This window comes from Protopterus annectens, chromosome 9.part0, assembly GCF_019279795.1.
Source record: "Protopterus annectens isolate FY-2018-M chromosome 9.part0, PAN1.0, whole genome shotgun sequence".
NCBI lineage: Eukaryota > Metazoa > Chordata > Ceratodontiformes > Protopteridae > Protopterus > Protopterus annectens.
In genome coordinates, this window is record NC_056743.1 from 958,625,617 (window position 1) to 958,644,051 (window position 18,435).

The window sequence follows — 18,435 nt, forward strand, 5'->3', positions numbered from 1 at the left end:
TATGAGACCCTGCAGAACTGCAGTGGCAAATCCTGCTCTGGATTTAGAGTAAAAAGGCAGGTGGTAGTGCTTGGTAAAGGTGTGCACTGAACAAGTTGCAGCCTCCAAAATTTCCTTGGTAGGTACTCCTCTGAGAAAGGCTGGGCTGTTGCCCTGGTGGAATGTGGCCTAATGGTATTTGGGACTGATTTTCCATGCTTTGTGTAGCAATAACGTATACAGTGTCCTATCCATTTGGAAATAGTCTGCTTTGAGAAAGCCTTGTCCTGTGATCCTGGATCATATGCTACAAACAGTTGCTCAGTTTTCCTGAAAGCTTTTGTTTTGTCCAAGTAGAAGCGTAGCTGCCTGTGTATGTCCAAAGAATGCAGAAGTTTCTCCCCTTTATTCTGGGGGTTTGAATAAAAAGCTGGCAAATGGATGGTTTGGTTTAGAGCCACACTAGATATCACCTTTGGCATAAAGTTAGGGTATGTTCTTAAAGAAATCCTGTCCTGATGAAAAATTATGAAAGGTTCCACTGCCATTAATGCCTGTAGCTCTGAGACTCTTCTTGCTGAAGTTACTGCCAGAAGCAGAGCTGTTTTCCATGATAACAATTTTAGATCGGCTGGCTGAAAAGGTGGTAGGGTCAGTTTTTCCAAAATGAAATTGAGGTCCCAAGTAGGTGTTGGTGCTCTCCGGGGTGGTCTTATGTTTTTAGCCCCTCTGAGGTACTGCTTTAGCAAGGGATGAGAGAATAAAGGAGGATCCCTGTTGTAATGTGCTGAAACGGCAGAGGCGTGGATCTTAATTGATGAAAAAGATAGGCCTCTGTCCAGCATCTCAGTTAAGTATTGTAAAATCTGAGGAATGTTTGGAACAAGAGGGTCAAGGCTTTGTGCCTGGTTCCAGGCGCAGAATCTCTTCCATTTTTCTGAGTAAGCTTTCCTGGTGCTCAGCCTCCTGGCCTCCAAAATGACATCCATAACAGCTTTACAGGGAGGTGTTGCCTGTTTGACTAATGTATCTGCCATGCAGCCAGGTTTAGGGTTTTGAGCTGACCGTACAGGATCTGATTGTTTTGTTGAGTCAGAAGGTGTGGAATTTGGGGCAAAATTCATGGTGGGCCTTGAGCCAAGGTCCTTAAGATAGGGTACTACCAGTGCTGGTGTGGCCAGTCTGGAGCAATCAGGATCATCTGTGGTTTTTCTTGTCTGGCTTTTAGGAGTACCTTTGAAAGGAGAGGCAGTGGCGGGAAGGCATAAACTTTTAGGTTTTTCCAGCTGAACAAAAGAGCATCCACTTTCCATGCTTGTTTGTGATAAATCCTTGTGCAGAATTTTTGAAGTTGGCAATTCAGTGGGGAGGCAAAAAGATCTATGTCTGGGCATCCCCATTTTTGCGTTACCATGCTGAAGATTTGTGGATTCAATTTCCATTCGTGAGGGTCCATGATATTTCTGCTTAGATCATCTGCCAGAGTATTTTTCTTTCCTGGCAGGAATTATGCTTGCAGGTGAACTTGATACGTTAGAGCTGTGTTCCACAAGGTCATGGCTTGCCTGCATAGGGGATAAGAATGAGTGCCCCCTTGCTTGTTTATATACCACATTACTGTGGTGTTGTCTGTCTTTAGTAATAATTGTCCTGGATGCAGAAGGTCCTTGAAAGCTGTTAGGGCATTTTGAACAGCCAACATCTCTTTTTGATTGATGTGAAGATGCATCTGGTCTGTGGTCCACTTGCCCTGAATGCATTTTCCTGCCATGTGTGCTCCCCCAGGCATGATCCGAAGCATCTGTTGTTAAGAGTTTGCCTGGCTGTGGGTTGGGTGAAAGGCTGACCCATGTTTAGGTGACATGCCTATGCCCAGAATTGAAATTCCTGTTGTAGGCAGGGAATCATTGGTATTACTGCTTCTAAACTGTGAGAGTGTTGAGTCCAAACACTTTTTAGGTACCACTGTAATTTCCTCATATGCAGTCTGGCATATGGTATTAGTAGTATGCAGGATGCCATGAATCCCAGGGCCTGCAGAATTTTTATTGCAGGGAGATGGGACTTTTTTGCCAGTATTTGAAAATATTGAGTTAGTTGAACTTGTTTGTCTGGCGTGAGGCAAGCCATCTGGGCCGTTGTATTTAAGCTGGCACCCAGGAATATAATCTGTTGCGAGGGCACTAGTTTTGACTTCTTTTCGTTTACTGTGTACCCTAGAGAAATTAGCAACCTTTTTACAAACGCCAGATGCTGTAGAAGAATGTCCTTTGTCTCTGCTTGAATGAGGCAGTCGTCCAGGTATGGATATATTTGAATTCCTTTTTGTCTGCAAAATGCAATTACTGGTGCCAGGCACTTTGTGAAGACCCTGGGCACAGTAGATAAGCCAAAGGGCAGTGCAGAGAATTGGTAGTGCATTGTACCAGCTTTGAATCTGAGGTATCTTCTGCAATTTTGTCTGATAGGGACATGCAGGTATGCCTCTTTGAGGTCCAGAGTAACAAGCCAAGCCTTCTTGCCCAGCATGGGTAGAAGCTGCTGTAATGTCAACATTTTGAATTTTGGAATATCCAGGTAAGTATTCAGAATTGAAAGGTCTAGTATGGCCCTCAGGCCTTGTCCTTTCTGGGTACCAGAAAGAGTCTTGAGTAAAATCCTTGTCCTTGTTCCTGTTGTGGTACTTTTTGAATAGCTCTCATATCCATGAGGGCTGTAATTTGTTTTTGTGCCTCTGCCCATTGATTTTGTGGCAAGTTTAGCATTCCTTTTAGCCTTGATAAAGTATGAAAGTGGAAACTGTAACCTTGAGTCACAATATTCAGAACCCATTTGTCTTAGGTGACTGTTTGCCAGTTTTGAGAAAAAAGTGCTAGTTTTCCCCCTAAGGGTGCTTTCAAAAGGGACGTGCTTGGCGTATGAAGGGGAAAGTCATTGTGACTGTTTCCTGTAAGGTTGAGACTTGTCCTCACCTCCTTTTGGAGTTGAGGTGCCCCACTGTCATTGTCTGTTTGAGCCTTGGGGTTGAGATCTGCCTCTTGGGCGTCTGTATCTGCCTCTCTGTGGTCTGTCTGACACTGGAAAGGACCAATTCTTTGTTGGCCAATTTCTGCTAAACCGAGGTGGCTGTACCTGTAAGAAATCCTTGACTGTTTGCATAGATTTAGCTTTATCCTCCATTTTCTTTAACACCTCTTCTGCCTTAACACCAAATAAAGTATCATGCTGTAAAGGAGCATCCAATAATTTTGCCTTAACATGATCCGGTAAACTCTGTTCTTTTAACCAAGCATGTCTTCGAATCACAGAACCTGTAACTGCGGCTCTACAAGAAGCCTCTAAAGAATCAAAACCACATTGCAGAGTATGTTTTCCCACCTGTTCAACTGCATGCAATAAATCCTGCATTTCTTTACAATCAGGAGCTTCTGAGCTTGCGAGCATTTTCTGTTTTAACTGAGCCATTAAATATTGTTGGTACTTAAGCATGTGAAACTGATCATTTAAAGCTCTTACTGCTAAAGTTGCAGAAGTGTATACTTTCTTCCCCCATCTATCCAAAGCTCTGGAATCTCTGTCAGAGGGTACTGGATTTTTTTGCAATGGAAGCCTTAACCCCTTTTGGACCCCCCTGGGAAATATCAGCAGAAGGGTTTTTGTAAAGAAACTTGTGAGTCAGGGACTTAATACCCGTCTGGCTTGGCTGGAGCAGGGGGCAAAGAATCAGGAGATAAGTTAGATTCAGAGAACACATCATACACAATGTCTAGCACAGGTGGAATAGCCAGCAGCCTGTGTTGAGGCAATAAATGGAAATCCCTGAGCCTTTTCTTGGATTCTGAGTAATCCTAACTTTCCCAATGGAAATGCTCCCTCATGGTATGCAAAGTTTCCCCAAAAGAGTAATCCTCAGGAGGAGAGGCTGAAGGGATAGATTCTTCAGCATCAGAGTCCTCATAGGGGGGTAGAGAGTATCCCTGGTCTGAAGAAGGATCAGAGGAAATGGAAACCTGATCAGAGGAATCAAAGTCTGCATCCTGCCTAGGCCTTTTCTCAGGAGGGGGATGGGAACCCCTGATTAGAGTAATGAGGTCTTCGGCCATTTTAAGCATCTGTTTCTTAGGCATGGAGGACTGTCCAGGAGAATGCTGTACTTGTTTCTTTGTCTTTAATGGTATCTTTGTCTTGGCTGTTGTTTTAATGGTAAGTTGTGAAGGTCTGAAAACACCCTCAGAAGCTGATGCCTGCTCAGCGGCTCCAGCCCCATCTGAGGGATTAGTTTCCGTAGGCCCAATACCTTGAGTTTCCAGAGGTCTAGTTGTCTCCACATGGGAGTCGGAAGCGGCCTGTGGCTCTGAGGTAGCGGGTGTCAGGGGCTGCGAAAGCGCTTCACTGAGAACCGGCGAACCGGTGACTGGCCTAGAAGAGGTTTCGTCGTCGGTTTTGGACCTCGGATGCCTGTCTTTATCCTTGTCTTTGTGTTTTTTCGGTATTGAGGTCGTCGGTTGATCCGACGACATAGTGTAATTGAACCTTCGTCCAAAGTAGTGCAAAGCAAAATCAAAATGTCTTCTTATAGTGCGTTTGCTGAATCTAGCACAAAAACGACAACTAGTGACATCGTGATCAGGGCCTAGGCATGGAATACAGTAAGAGTGGAAGTCCTTATGAGGTATTTGCTTCCCACAAGAAATACAATTATTAACTTTTTCTGACATAAGTCTGAGGCAAGAAAAAAGTTTCCCCAACGGGGTACTTACCTTTATTGAAGACTTCGGATCTGAAATTCGACTTCGAAAATCTCAAGAGTCGGCCGACCAGCACTTGCGAACTGCTTCTGCTTTGGGCACCACGCGGCAAGAAAGACTGAAGGAAATGGCGTCGGCTGCATCTTATATACCCCTGGCGCACTGACGTCAGGGAAGAAGCGACAGCAACCGACGCCGGACCAAGACTTTGGAACTCTGGCCGACTGCAGGACCGCCTGATGGCAGGATAACCCAAGTGTAATGACTGCAACAGTGTAACACGATGAACATCCTTGAGTAAGTTCCGGATCCTATCTTGTCCGCCGGGACTTGATGGATGTCTCTTTTGTCTAGCAGGTTTTAAATCTCTATGGCTGCTAGTTTTCGCAGACTGGGTGGAACGTCTGGAATACTTGTACACATGGGAGGGAATTTTGTAAAGGGACTGTAGTAACCTCTGGAAATGATGCTTTTTACCCAAGAATCCGTTGTAATGTTTAGCCAGGCGTTTGGTTATATAAAGCCAAGCGACCCCCGACCGCCTCCAGAGCAGGATAGCTGGGCTTCCTTTCAGGAACGCTGATAGGGCTTACCAGAAAACTGCTCCCTGTCACCCTGATTTTGCGAACCCCCTCTGCTGTTTGGATGGCGTCTTCCATTTTTACCCCCTCCTCTGCCCCTAGAGGGGGTATCAGTAGGTGTGTGTTCTGGAAAGCTCCTTGGGGCTTTTGAACCCACATTTTCCATTTCGTTTCCCTTTGGGGTACGGTCTACTTGGAGTGGAAAAACTGACTCCTACAGCAGACAGAGTCTTTCCTTCTTGTTCACACCTAGTAAGCGTCTCCTTAACTTTAGGCCCGAACAAGGCAGAACCATCGAATGGGGTATTGACGAAGGAAGACTTGAAGGCTTCCGCAAAGGAGCAAAGGCGCATCCAGGACAGTTTCCGAAGAGCTATCGCTGAACCTGCCGCCCTACTCGATACATCGGCGGCATAAGAAATGAGCCACATGGATGAGTTGACTATAGAATTGAGGGTGTTGAGTTGTGCATTCACTTTCTCAGAAACTGCATCAGCTGTGTTACCCTGTGTAGAGTATCTCCCAGCTCTTTAAGGAGATCTCGCTGAAGGCGGGTAAAGTGGGTTAGGTAGTTGAGCGATATCATAGAAAATGCTGCAGAACTAAATATGCGTTTCTCATAACTGTCCATCGTCCTAGAATCCCTATTAGGAGGATGGACAGAAGAAGAGGTTTCAGACATCTCTTTCTTGGTGGCTGCCGCCACCACCATAGCATCAACCGGGACTCCCTTGGTAAGAAAGGCCTTGTCAGCAGGGGAAGTAATGAACTTGTTGGACCTCCGAGGGACCAGTTCCACTGACTCAGGGGACTCCCAAGCCCTTCGAGCAACTAAACCCATTAGTTCGTCAAAGGGAGGAGTAACCCAGGAGGTGGATGGTTGAGACCTAAAGGCCTTTAGGAGTACCGACTCATCCTCAGTAGGGGCAAGGGACTGCCAATCACCCCTCTGCCTTAAGATCTCCAATATGTCTGCAAATGAGACATCCTCTGAGGGGGATCGTGGGGACCCTTCTGATTCCTCCAAGTTGGTATCCAATGTCAGGGATTCCTGTGGGGAATCCAAGTGCCTCCTCTTGCACAGTCTCTTCATAGGTACTTCATCAGTGGGAGCGTCCGGTGAAGTCCCTGTAGAGGAGGGGCCGCCCAATGGGGATACTTGATGCTCTGGGTCTTGACGCTTGGTAGGGATCTGTGGGGAAGAGACAGAACGTGGCCCTTTAGGGGGAGGGGAAGAAAGATCCAAAGAGGTAGTGGTCTTAGAAGACATGACCTTCCTCATGGCATTGAAGGCACCAGAATCCCAGTCCGAGAAGTCTGTCGGCTCCGAAGAGGCCAGCAGCCCTACCAGAGCCAAGACCCCGCGCTTCAATCCAGAGGACGGAGCCGAACCCACCTGCGCCAAAGCCCCGAGGGGAAGGGTCGGAACCGAAGTCTCAGTCTGACTCTCCACCCTGGAGCCAGCGAGGGAATGTCGGCTTCGAGACTCCATGGTTGGAACCGAGGAGATCAAGGTAGACGGAGCCGAGGGAGATGGACTGAACCTCGGCTCCGAGGGGTCTACCAACATCGGTTCTGTCTGCCCCAGCTCCGAGAATTAGATTGGCTTCGGAAGAGGAGGAGTAGAGAGTAGGACTGGGATTTCAGGCTTCGAAGCCGAGTGGCTCGAAGCGGAAAGCATTTTGGCCAGGGCCGGGTTCTCTAGCAAATTCTTAACCATGCGGTCCAGGTCCACATCAGATAACCTCGAAGAATGGGTCGAGGGATGGGTCTAAGAGGCCCAAGGTGGCATCGACTGAAGAATCGAGACTGAGGAGTCTCCAACACTGGATCCACAACTGGACTCCGAGATAAAGGTTCAGTACATGGCTCCAAAGGCTGTGGAGCCAATGATCGAACCATACTAGAGGAGCTCGGAGCCGAGGACTTGGGCTCCGAGGACCCCTTGGACGACTTCGACCCCTTTGAAGCCTTGGAAGAAATGTTGGTCTTGTCCAGCGCAGCCTGAAAATCAGGCTTCAGGAGTTCTCTATCCACCAGCTTCCTGCCCCTTTCCAGAAGAACCCTGGTGCTAAAGGAGTGGCAGATAGAGCACACTTCCTGCAAATGAACAGATCCTAAACAGTACACACAGGTGGAGTGGTTGTCCATCACAGACATTTTTTGGCCACACTCACACCTTTTGAAGCCAGACTTTTGCTTCTCTGACATTTCAGAAAAAGAGAGGAAATATATATATATATATATATATATATATATATATATATATATATATATATATATATATATACATATATATATGTTCAGATCCCTGAACTCAAAACTATGGGTATTAAACACAAAAAATGTTATTCAACTATTTTTTAAAATATTAACTCTCTACAGAACTAGCTAATCTCTAACTGATCTAACTAATTTTAAACTGCCACTAATAAAATTAGCACACACAAAGCAGCTGACAGAGCCCTGTCACGCCCAAAAACTAAGAAAGGCCTAGAACAAACAGCCATTAAGAAGCACTCCAAAAATATATTAGTCTACACACTAACTCTAACTAAACTCTATTTTTTAAAGACAATAACACTAGCTAACATTCCAAGAGAAAAATGTTTTTTTTTTTAAATATTTCTAAATATAGAAAAAAATAACACTGGCCCGAGCTTCCTCCGGCGAGTCTGTAGATCTGTTGCAGCGGCAAACTAGATCTGGGGTTTACAGTAGAGCATCATAGGATATATACTGTGTCTCGAGCTTCTCTGAGAGTTTGAGCCCATGTATAAGAACAAAACGGCGAGATAGAACAACTTCACATTGATGCTTTATATTCTCTCATTTATTCATAACTTCAGTATTGTTAGTCTTCTGCCTGTTCATCTCCATCTCCTGACAACAGACCGTGGTTCAAGTCCAACTAACTCCTGATTCTTCTAGTCAGTTCCTGTGTTTTTGTCTCTCTCAAGCACTTTCCTTTGGAGCACTGGAAGAGGTTTCACTAAAAAGTCTCTCTGTGAACTTTACTGTCAGAAGAATGAGAAGATGCTTATTTGTGCTTTCATAAAATTAATAGTCTATTCCTTCCAGTTTCTTTGGTACAGCAGAAAAATCCCAGGTTTTCTCTGTACACTTGGGTCTTCTAACTCTAATATTTTTTTGTAACAGCTCTTCTGAGAAACCTCATACTCAGCTAGCTTTTCCTTCATTTCAAACTCAAATTTTTCAGTTTTATCAATCCATCCAAACAGCTAGTTAAAACAACTTCTATTTTTCTAGCCTTTTGTTATTTGAGTTGATGCATTCCTTCAATGTTTCATTTATTTTAAACACCCCTATGTTAGATTTATTTTTTCCTATAAATTACTAGAAACCATCTATTGAGCTAACACTGTACCTTGAAATGCTTTTTGCTGAACAGCTGCAGAATCCTTCACAGTAAAGTATTTTCTCTTCACGTTTTCTGGTTGATTTTCTTTCAGGTTTTCCAAATTTCTTCTTTGTTGTCATCCAGGTAGTGTACGTACTAGCCAGTAACTGAATTTTATCAAAAAAAAAGTTTCAATGGCATTCATTTTTCTCATTTTCTGTTTTCACACTGGGAGAGCTGAAGTTAAGCTGTTGATCAGTTTGTGTTACTATCTTGGATATCTGGGATCAGGAATATTCCTGAGTAAAACTCTGTGCCCTCTTCTAATGTGAGGACTGGTTGAATATACCCTTATTGTAGAAGGTCTGTTAGAATTGGAAGAGAAGTCTCTCTTGGTCTTTTCTTGGTCTTTTAGGGGCTTAGGCATTCCTAAAAAGTGTTTTTTTTCTCTGAGCTGGATGAAATAGCCTCTGTGACATTTAAGACCCAATGGTCTCAGGTGATGATTTTCCACTGTTGCAGGAAGGATAGTATCCCGACTAGGGGAAGGAGGTTATGTGTTTTCTTTTTGGGGGGGTTGCTGTGCATAGTCAAAGCTGCTCTCCGGGGTTCACTGTACAATTGGCTCCCACAGGTCTTGTATTGTTGATCAGCTTGCCACTTTCTGTTCCTTCTTGGTCTCTTGCCTTGGGGAGGCCTCTCTTTATCATGTACTGAAGGTAGTGGCCAAGATTTAGAGGAGTAATTCCTGTTACAGTTAGGTGTGGGAGATGCATACAATTCTTTAATTATATTTAATTTGTTTTCTTTTCTTATCTAGTTTCTCACAAGTTTTGTCAGATAGGATAACAAAAAAGGAACTCCTTATCCACTGATACATCAAGGAATTCCACCTTCAGCTGGTCTGGGGGGGGGGGGTTGTGTTTTCAGCCAGGTATTCCAAGCATGAATGATCCCATAACAGCTGTCCAACATTATGTATCTCATCTCTCATAGCCACATTTCAGTGAGTGTCGGGACGCCTGGAGAAAATATCTATTTGTCTCCTGTACATCCCTCTGCAGGCCCTTATCTCAGATTGCCTCTGCCTTAGCAATGATGTTTTCCTGTAAAGACTCCATGTACTTTAATGGATTCATTTTATAATGTTGAAATACTGAAATCTTGAATTTCAGTATCTCGAGACCATAAAACCGAAAAATCAAAATACCGAAACCCTAAAAGCGACAAATTCAAAATCGCGACTTTAAACACACCCTACACCACACAAACATCTTCCTCCCCACACTACAACAAACAAACCACACACAAACACAATACAAATACACAAACCTACCCTACTCGCGCCCCCTCACCCCTGCTACTTATATATACTAATTCCGAGGTCGCACTAAAAAGACAAAGACACAAAACCCCCCACTACACAATCTACAGTCCCCTCTCACAAACACACATCACATACATACAAACACCACCATTCTCAACACTTGCACACTCACACTCTTACCTACATACCATAACCTACACCTACAACTTCCCAACTAACACTACAATCCCTACTCAAAACCCTTAAAATATAAACACTTACCTGAATCCCTAGCTATCCATTAACACAGAGCACAACCACATTTCCAGATTCGATTATGTGGTCTTTCACAGAACTGGGCTTTCTTTATTTTAGTCTAGAGATATTGAAATTTGAGATTTCAGTATTTCGAGATAGTGAAGTGAACCCACTTTAACATTATTAGCAGTTAGCAGCCCTCGTAATCAGGGTAGCTGATGTACAAGTCTTTCTCCCAAATCTATCAAGCATTCTGCTTTCTCTGTCACTTGGTAAAGAATGCCTGATTGCACTGCTGGCGACTGCCTTGGCAGATTCTTTAGACATAATCAAGGGATCTGCCTGTGGGTTCTTGAATAGATGCTTGTGGGTCTCAAGGACTCTACAGATGCAATTTGACTTTCTGGGAGCTGGAGGAATTGTGCAGAGAGATGTCCTTAAAGACATCATCCAGAACCACATACACAGGTGGGATGGACAAAGGTCTGGGAGATGGCAGGCTCAGAAGCCCTCTATAATGAATCTATGCCAGAGAAAACTCTGCACTTACAAATGAATGCCTGCTGTATCTGTGCAGAGTTTCCACAAAAAGATAAGTCCTCATCAGAGGAAAGGGTGCCATCTGAATCTGAATCAGGGAAAGGTTAAAAAGGGAGACAGTTCTTCCTCATCTTTGGATTCTGTGGAGACTAAATCCTCCTGGGGAGAGGCTGTTTCTTTTGCCTTCAGAATCTCCTAGAGCAGGCACCTGTGGTTGGCTGGGTCCTCTGGACATCATGAAATTCATTCACTCTAGGGGCCAGCTTTACCAGGTCCTGTGCTCCAGCTGGGTAAAGAAGGCTGAAGCCTGAGGCAGCATGGGCTGCAGCAAGCCAGTAGGCCTCTTTGGTATGGCTGTCCACGCTTTTGGGATCAAAGCCTCAGGACAGGGTCAGGTGGCTGCAACCTCTATTCGTATCCCTGAGATTTCCTCACATACAGCTACCAAGGGAATACTGCCCTCCCCTTGGTTACCAATACTCAGGCATCAGAAGCCAAGGCCTGGAAAGCAGCTTTGGACCTGATATATGTTGGTGTGGTACTTGTTGCTAAAATGTTGCCACCAGCCATGGTGGCCTCCTAAGTGGTCATGGCAGAGGGCTCGGACCTAGCAGTAGACAGACCAAGGGTCTGCAAAGGCACCTCACCCAAGCTGTTGATGGAAGACCTGCTCATGGAAGACTCTCCAATATCTCGGATGTCTTTCTTCTTTGCTTTCTTATCGTTCTGTTTCATAGTAAGGGAACTGTCTAAGGCATGTGATCATGCAAGTGGTAGTACATCTGAAGACTCTATGTGGGTTGCAAGGACTTCAGCCATACTTTTCAAGGTTTTGGAATGAAATCTAGCACAATACTGACAACTAGAAATGCTGTGCTCAGGCCCCAAAGAAGGTATACAATACAAACGAAAATTTTTATGTGGGATTTGCTTCCCACACTTTAAGTAATTATTAACTTTTTTAAACATTAATTAGAAGGAAACTTACCCAGCAGGATACTTGTATGAATGCAAATTAGAAATAATTCTGGAAAATAAGCTGACCATCAGACTGTGAGCATTAGAAATAGAGTAGCGTATAGGACTGCACGACTAGAAAGAACTGAAGAAGCTGGCAATGGATGCCCATCTTATACCCTTGGATATCCATTGGCTGGGGATGATGCAAAGACTCTGGGAATTAAGCCAGACGTCTGCATGGCAGAAAGACCCAAGGATTTACGAAGAACATCAGCAAACAACAAAATAATTTGTTTATAACAACTTCTTATGAGAAAGTTAATAAGGACAGCCAAAAGATTCAGTAGATATGCAAAAAAAATAGCTAAACTTCTGTAACATACATTATTAAAAGTAATTTTTTATATTTTTTTTATAAAAAACTGTTAAGGGAATGTGAAAAATGTTGAGTCCTATGGGAGGAAGGGTACCACTGCCAAAAAAAATCCTAAATAAAGGACTGGTATGACCTAAAACATACATCAATTAAACACAAATTTCATAAGACAGAAAATAGTATCAAGAAGTCAGACAGTAAACTTGCTTTTATAAAACAATACTTTTCAAGAAATGTGGTCTGCAGATGTTTCTCTCATATGTGAGTGTGAAGAGCAGCAGGAGAGATCTGTGGGGGAATTGACACTGCAGAACATTACGGGGGAAGGGGAGGGGCTACCCTGGGAAAATGTTAGCAGCTGAGGATGGCAAAGCCTGTGGTTTTAGTTTCACTTGTTTATGAAGATGGATCTCCTCATCCCAATTGTCTGGCTATTTTAAGACAATGGCATAAGAGCAGCAAATCAAGCTGCCTACTTTTTACTTCTAGAACAAGCTGCAAGGAAATATGAATAACAACCAAAACTGAGAAAAACACACTTTATAATAGCAAAGCTTTCGGATAAAATCCTTCCTCAATACTAATACAAACAAATCTAAAAACCAATTGTATCGGGAGGGGGGTGGATCACCGAACCTATATCTATATATTTGCAAACACAATTGCAACTATATTTACCTAAATGCACTTCTGTGCTAAGAGATACATCTGATTTCCTTTGTAAATTGCGTGTTTGGTTTAATAGTATTGGTGGTTCCTGTCGACAAAGTGAGTATTTGTTTGTAACGCTTGATATAGCATCCCTTTTTACTGTAATACCGCATGATTTTGGTATTGAGTCTATCAGACAATTTTTGATCTCCCAATCTTCTCTTGTGAATAGATCTGTTGAGAATATTTGTTCTCTTCTAGATGTAGTTTTGAGGAACAATATTTTTCTGTTTGATGAATGCTTATATTTGCAACTCACTGGTGTAGCCATGGGTACTTCTGTGGCTAACACTTATGCCAACTTGGTGTTATACCAATGGGAGAAAGCTTATATTTATAATTTGGATAATTCTTTTGTAAGTAATATATGTTTTTATCAACGTTTCGTTGACGATTGTTTTATGGTTTGGAAAGGTTCCCTTTCACAGTTGAATGAATCTGTTCATTATTTAAATGCAACCACCAGTTTCTTGAAATTTAAGATGGATGCCTCTGATAGTGAGACTAATTTCTTGGATGTTACGATACAACTACATGAGGGTTCTATCCATACCAGTATTCACAAAAAGGAGATAAACTCTGATAGATACATTAATTATTCCAGCATGCATGCCCCACATGTCTTTAAGGGGATTGTTACTTCACAGTTTAATAGAGATAGTAGATTAAATACTGATGATGCTACATTTAATTTACAGTTGGATGAGATGTCCAAAGAGTTTCTGGATAGTGGTTATGATTCTAAACTAGTTTTAGATTTAAAAAATAAAGTTTTAGTTAATAGGAAGACAATATTGAAGCCGATTTTTCTTGGGGATGATGTTGGTTCTGTTAACCTAGAATGTTCAAAAGTATGCACTAGGTATCTTACTAGTTATAATACCTTGACTTGTTTTGTAAAACAAATAATACAGAAGAATTGGGTTGTACTAATGGCCTCTAGTGAGATTAAAGACATTCTTGGTGACAGGCCTTTTTTCTCATATAGAAATATGAAGTCCTTGAAGAATATGTTATGTTACAAAGATTTTTTCAGGCCTGTAGAGAGGACTTTTACCACTAAGCCCGGCACGTATGGTTGTTTGAATTGTTCCTGCTGTTCTGATATTGTGGTTGGTTGCAGTGATAAGTTCAAACATCCTATTAGTGGTAAAGTTTATCAGTTTAATTTTTCTATCACTTGTGTTACATCTAATGTGGTGTACTTAGCTAATTGTGTGAAATGTACTGCATTCTATGTGGGTAAGACCACTAGAAAGCTAAAAGAACGCATCATTGAACACAAATCGGAGATTAGAAGGGCCACTGACAGTAATGCCTTGTATAAGCACATAGTTGATTCAGGTATTGAGCATAGATTCTCCTTTAGAGTTATTGATGTAATACGGCCTCTTGCCAGAGGTGGTGATAGTGGTAATTTACTTGAATTAAAAGAGTATGAATGGATTCTTAGGTTGAACTCTGACCATTTTCCAGGTTTAAATAATATGATTACCTTGAAACCTGTTCTTGTTAAATTGCAACATACTAGGTTGCGATAATGTTATGTTTTTTTTTAATGTTTTTTCTAATTTTAATGATTTGTTTTATATACTTGTGGTCACATGATTTTTGGACTGCTGGTCATGTGACTTCAGTGACCTGTATTTAAACCATTTGGTTTTTAGATTTGTTTGTATTAGTATTGAGGAAGGATTTTATCCGAAAGCTTTGCTATTATAAAGTGTGTTTTTCTCAGTTTTGGTTGTTACTTTTTACTTCTAACCAAGTTCAAATTCTAAAATGTAAACTTTTGTAGCTGTAAAAAATCAAATCATAACTTAAGATTCATGAATATTTTTGCTTTAAGTACTACATTAATTTCAAGAGTTGCTTGTATAAGAGTGGATCATTACTAATTCTGTTTATTTTCATTTATAGTAAATAGGAAACATATACCTCTAATTCTGTGATTCTGACCTTTAGCTTCTCTATTTCTATGTCTTTCTTTATCAGCTCTTGTCTTTGCTCTTCTAACCTTCCATCATTCAGGTGAACCTCCTGAAAAAAAAAGACAGAAGTCTATTTATGATTAAACTACCAAGAAAAAAAACTCAGTTCTAGACTCTCCACTACACAGTTAAGTTGCAAATGAAAAAACCCTGCAATATAGGATTTTAACACAAAATTAAACAGAACATTTCCAGCAGAAAAGTGCTTCCATACCTGCTATAAAATGCTCATGGCCAGTTAACATCATCACATTAAAAATCGGAAAACACAATTAATAAAGTCTAGGCATTTTGCAAGAAGTAAAGTATTCCCTCCTAAATTAACTGCAGTCAGGACTAGGAGCATCATTTTTTTCCCTAAGTTACATTTATTTGGGGCTAAAGTCTCTCTCTACTGCATGCTTTACTTATTTTAAACAGGAAAGTGAACAAGTATAAATTATATTTTTACCCAGACATCAGACTGAAGCACACAGTGACACACAAATGATGAAAGGAAATTTTGGTGACGGCAAGTAGGAACATCCAAGAAAAAAAAAAAAGTTAAAGATAATATCTTTATAAAAGAAGTGTACCAGGACCAGGACAAATCCAAAAGTAATATAGTATGCAAAAATCAAAGATGTTCAGTAGGCTGAAGTTGTTATACAAATATATACTTTAATAAAATAACAAATAAAATCAGGTAAACAACCATTTGGCCAATCATAATGAAAATATTAGTCATGTGATATAATCAGTGATTTAGACCTCTTCTTTTTAAAGCAGGTTTTAAAGACAGAGCACTTTTTGTGAGTGCCATCAAAATCTAACACATGCTTAGCTAGTGCATTAGCAGATTTTTCATTTCTTATATCAACATGCTCCAGTATGCGCTCCCTAAGGGTATGATATGTCTTTCCTATGTAGAACATTTCACATGCTATGCATTGTGCTACATAAACAAGATTACCACTGTTACAATCTGCATAAAAATGAAAACTGATTTCTTTAAAGGTCCTACGATGAATAATAGAGGTAGTTGACCAAATAAATTTGATGACACTCACAAATTTAAGTTTTTGGTCCTGCAGCAATTTAATACTAACATCAGAGAAGGTGATGTCAGTAATGAAACAGAATTTTTGGAGTTGAAATGGATCCTAGATTTTAGAGCAGATGTGTCTCCAGGGCTAAACAGTGCTCTCTCTTTAAAACCTGCTTTAAAAAGAAGAGGTCTAAATCACTGATTATATCACGACTAATATTTCATTATGATTGGCTAAATGGTTGTTTTAAATGGTTTGTTTGAATGTGTATTTTATGGTCTGAAGAAGCACATACACCGGAAAACGCTTACCTGATTTTGTTATTTTATTAAAGTATTTATATATTAGTATAACAACTTTAGCCTACTGGACATCTTTGATTTTTGCAAAGATAATATCTTGACATACAACTAACTGTGTGACAAAAGGAAAACATTTTTCCATAACTAAACAATGACACACAGTAGATGCATTTAGTGCCTACATTCCATATTAGAAAAAAATGTCATGCACAATATGCTACCACTCCAGATAACAGGAAACAGTGCCACCCAAATAACACTTTGACTAAAAAGTCAGCTATAAATAAGCACATAGCACAGTTGCGTGGGGTGTTTGCTGTATTTAACAAACCACATCAGTTGAACTTTGATGGGACTCATCTTGAGAGGTCCATAAGAGAGAACAAATTTTCTTCCATTTTAATTTGCCATGGTTTTTCTCTGATGTGCATGTGTCATATACTAACAGCTGTCATGATGTTATGTTATGTTATGTTATGCTATGATGTAATTAGCCCTTGACTAATCCAGTTCAATCCAACAATGAACAAGCAAACATCCTACAAATCAAGAAAAAAAATAAAGAAAAAAACAAAAAACAGATATGATACTTTCATACAGTCCAGTCTGCAGGTAGTTTCAAAAGCATCCACTGGATAAGGGGGGGAAGGGAGGGGACATCCAAGCACAGATGGCATGGCAAAAAAGTATTTAGGAACCACCAAGAAGGTTCTCCTTGTACATCAAATGATACAGTGAAAGCAAATTTGTTTTATCAGACATTGGGGACCCTCCTTGGTGGGCCTATAACTGGGATGAATTCCAAGCAATTAGTACAGCGGAGTGGAAGGAGCTAGAGGAATGCTACAAGGGGAAGGGTTAAGAAGGTGGAGTCATGAAGAACAGCAATATCAGGAAAGACCTAATGTCTAGAGATGCAGTCCAGACAGTAAAGCCTTTTGGAGTCATAATCTGATGATCAAGCATGCATGCCACAGATGTCTGCAATGGAAAAAGTCCTGAAGTAAGTGCTGGAAGCAACAAAGCCTATACAGGAATAACTTTTTACCACAGCATTTATCAACAGGCAGCAAGCCATCTGATGGCAAAAAATAATGCCGTTGCCATTCTACTTGGAAAGCGTTTGTTTAGAAAGTGATGGCATGTCCCTCCACAAAACAAAAGTGACAAAAAACTGTTCTAAATTCCTAAACTCATACATGTGCTTCAGGTAAAACAAGAACTGATGTTGCACATCCAAAGTGAGAAGGGCTCTCTTCTGCTTTAGTGAAGAAAATCAGAATATGAACTGACTACTTTAGTGACTATTCAAAACCTCTTTCAGAAAGAAATGTTGGCTGGTCTTAAGGGACATTTTACTCTTGAGAAAAACTATATGTGATTCCTTGTATGCATGGCCTGATACCCTTGACATACTATGACCAGATGACGACCACCACAGAAAGAATTTCCTCAAATACGAATTTCAGTAACACTGAGTCAGCAGGTATGAAAAACGGAAGACTAAGTCTGTTAAACACAAAAGATCAAATCCCAGATAAGGTATTGCTCGTTAAAGGAGGATGAAGGTGAACAACTCTTTTAAGAGACAGATCCGACTTTGCTCAGCTATAATCCTGCTCTTAAGTTCATGATGGCATAAAGTTGTTGTCACATGTATGTGACCATAGAATAACCAAGGGCCATATAAAACAGAAGTCTGAAATATATTGGAATCACATATAAACTGGAAGACTGTGGCAGTAACTGGTACTGTTGTGCCCAGAGAACCTTTTTCACTTTAAAAAAAATACACGCCTGCCAGAAAGTCTGGTAGGATCAGAAAATCAATAGCAAGGCCCTGAGGTACAGATAGTTGTATAAATCATGAGGGATTCCCCTTGCTAAAACAGGGAGTATTTCCTTAAAGCTATACCCATGGACTGAAATCACACTGGTGGCAAAGATTAGTTTTGGTGTTTCTCCCTTGAATATTATGAAGAGATGTGGAAGAAGGGAAATATAGAGAAGACAAAAAGAAATCAACATCTAGTGTACAATCACCCTTGCATTGCTGCCCTTAGCAGAAGAGCAGGAAGTAAAGCAGTAGGCAAAATACTTGTCATAAGATCTTCAAGGAGAGGGTTACCCGTGTTCTGAACTATTCTTCCTCACTAATAGCTTTCATCAGCTGAACCTCAGGGTTTATGAAAACCAATGGTGGTCTCATTCCAGTGTTCCAAAGAATCTTCCTAGGTGTACTACACACTTTGTACAACCAGCACTGCTATAAGCATGTTTTTATTCTTTGAACC

General features: G+C 41.2%; 1 protein-coding gene across 6 annotated transcripts in view; it reads right to left on the reverse strand.

The window, feature by feature from the left end:
- GKAP1 (G kinase anchoring protein 1) overlaps window positions 1-18,435 on the reverse strand; it is a 2,226,639-nt gene that overhangs the window by 659,150 nt on the left and 1,549,054 nt on the right. For all 6 annotated transcript variants that reach the window (XM_044083704.1, XM_044083701.1, XM_044083700.1 and 3 more), the window contains one exon: window positions 14,759-14,860. In XM_044083704.1, coding sequence (XP_043939639.1) covers window positions 14,759-14,860 — 102 coding nt within the window. The remainder of the gene's footprint in view (window positions 1-14,758; window positions 14,861-18,435) is intronic.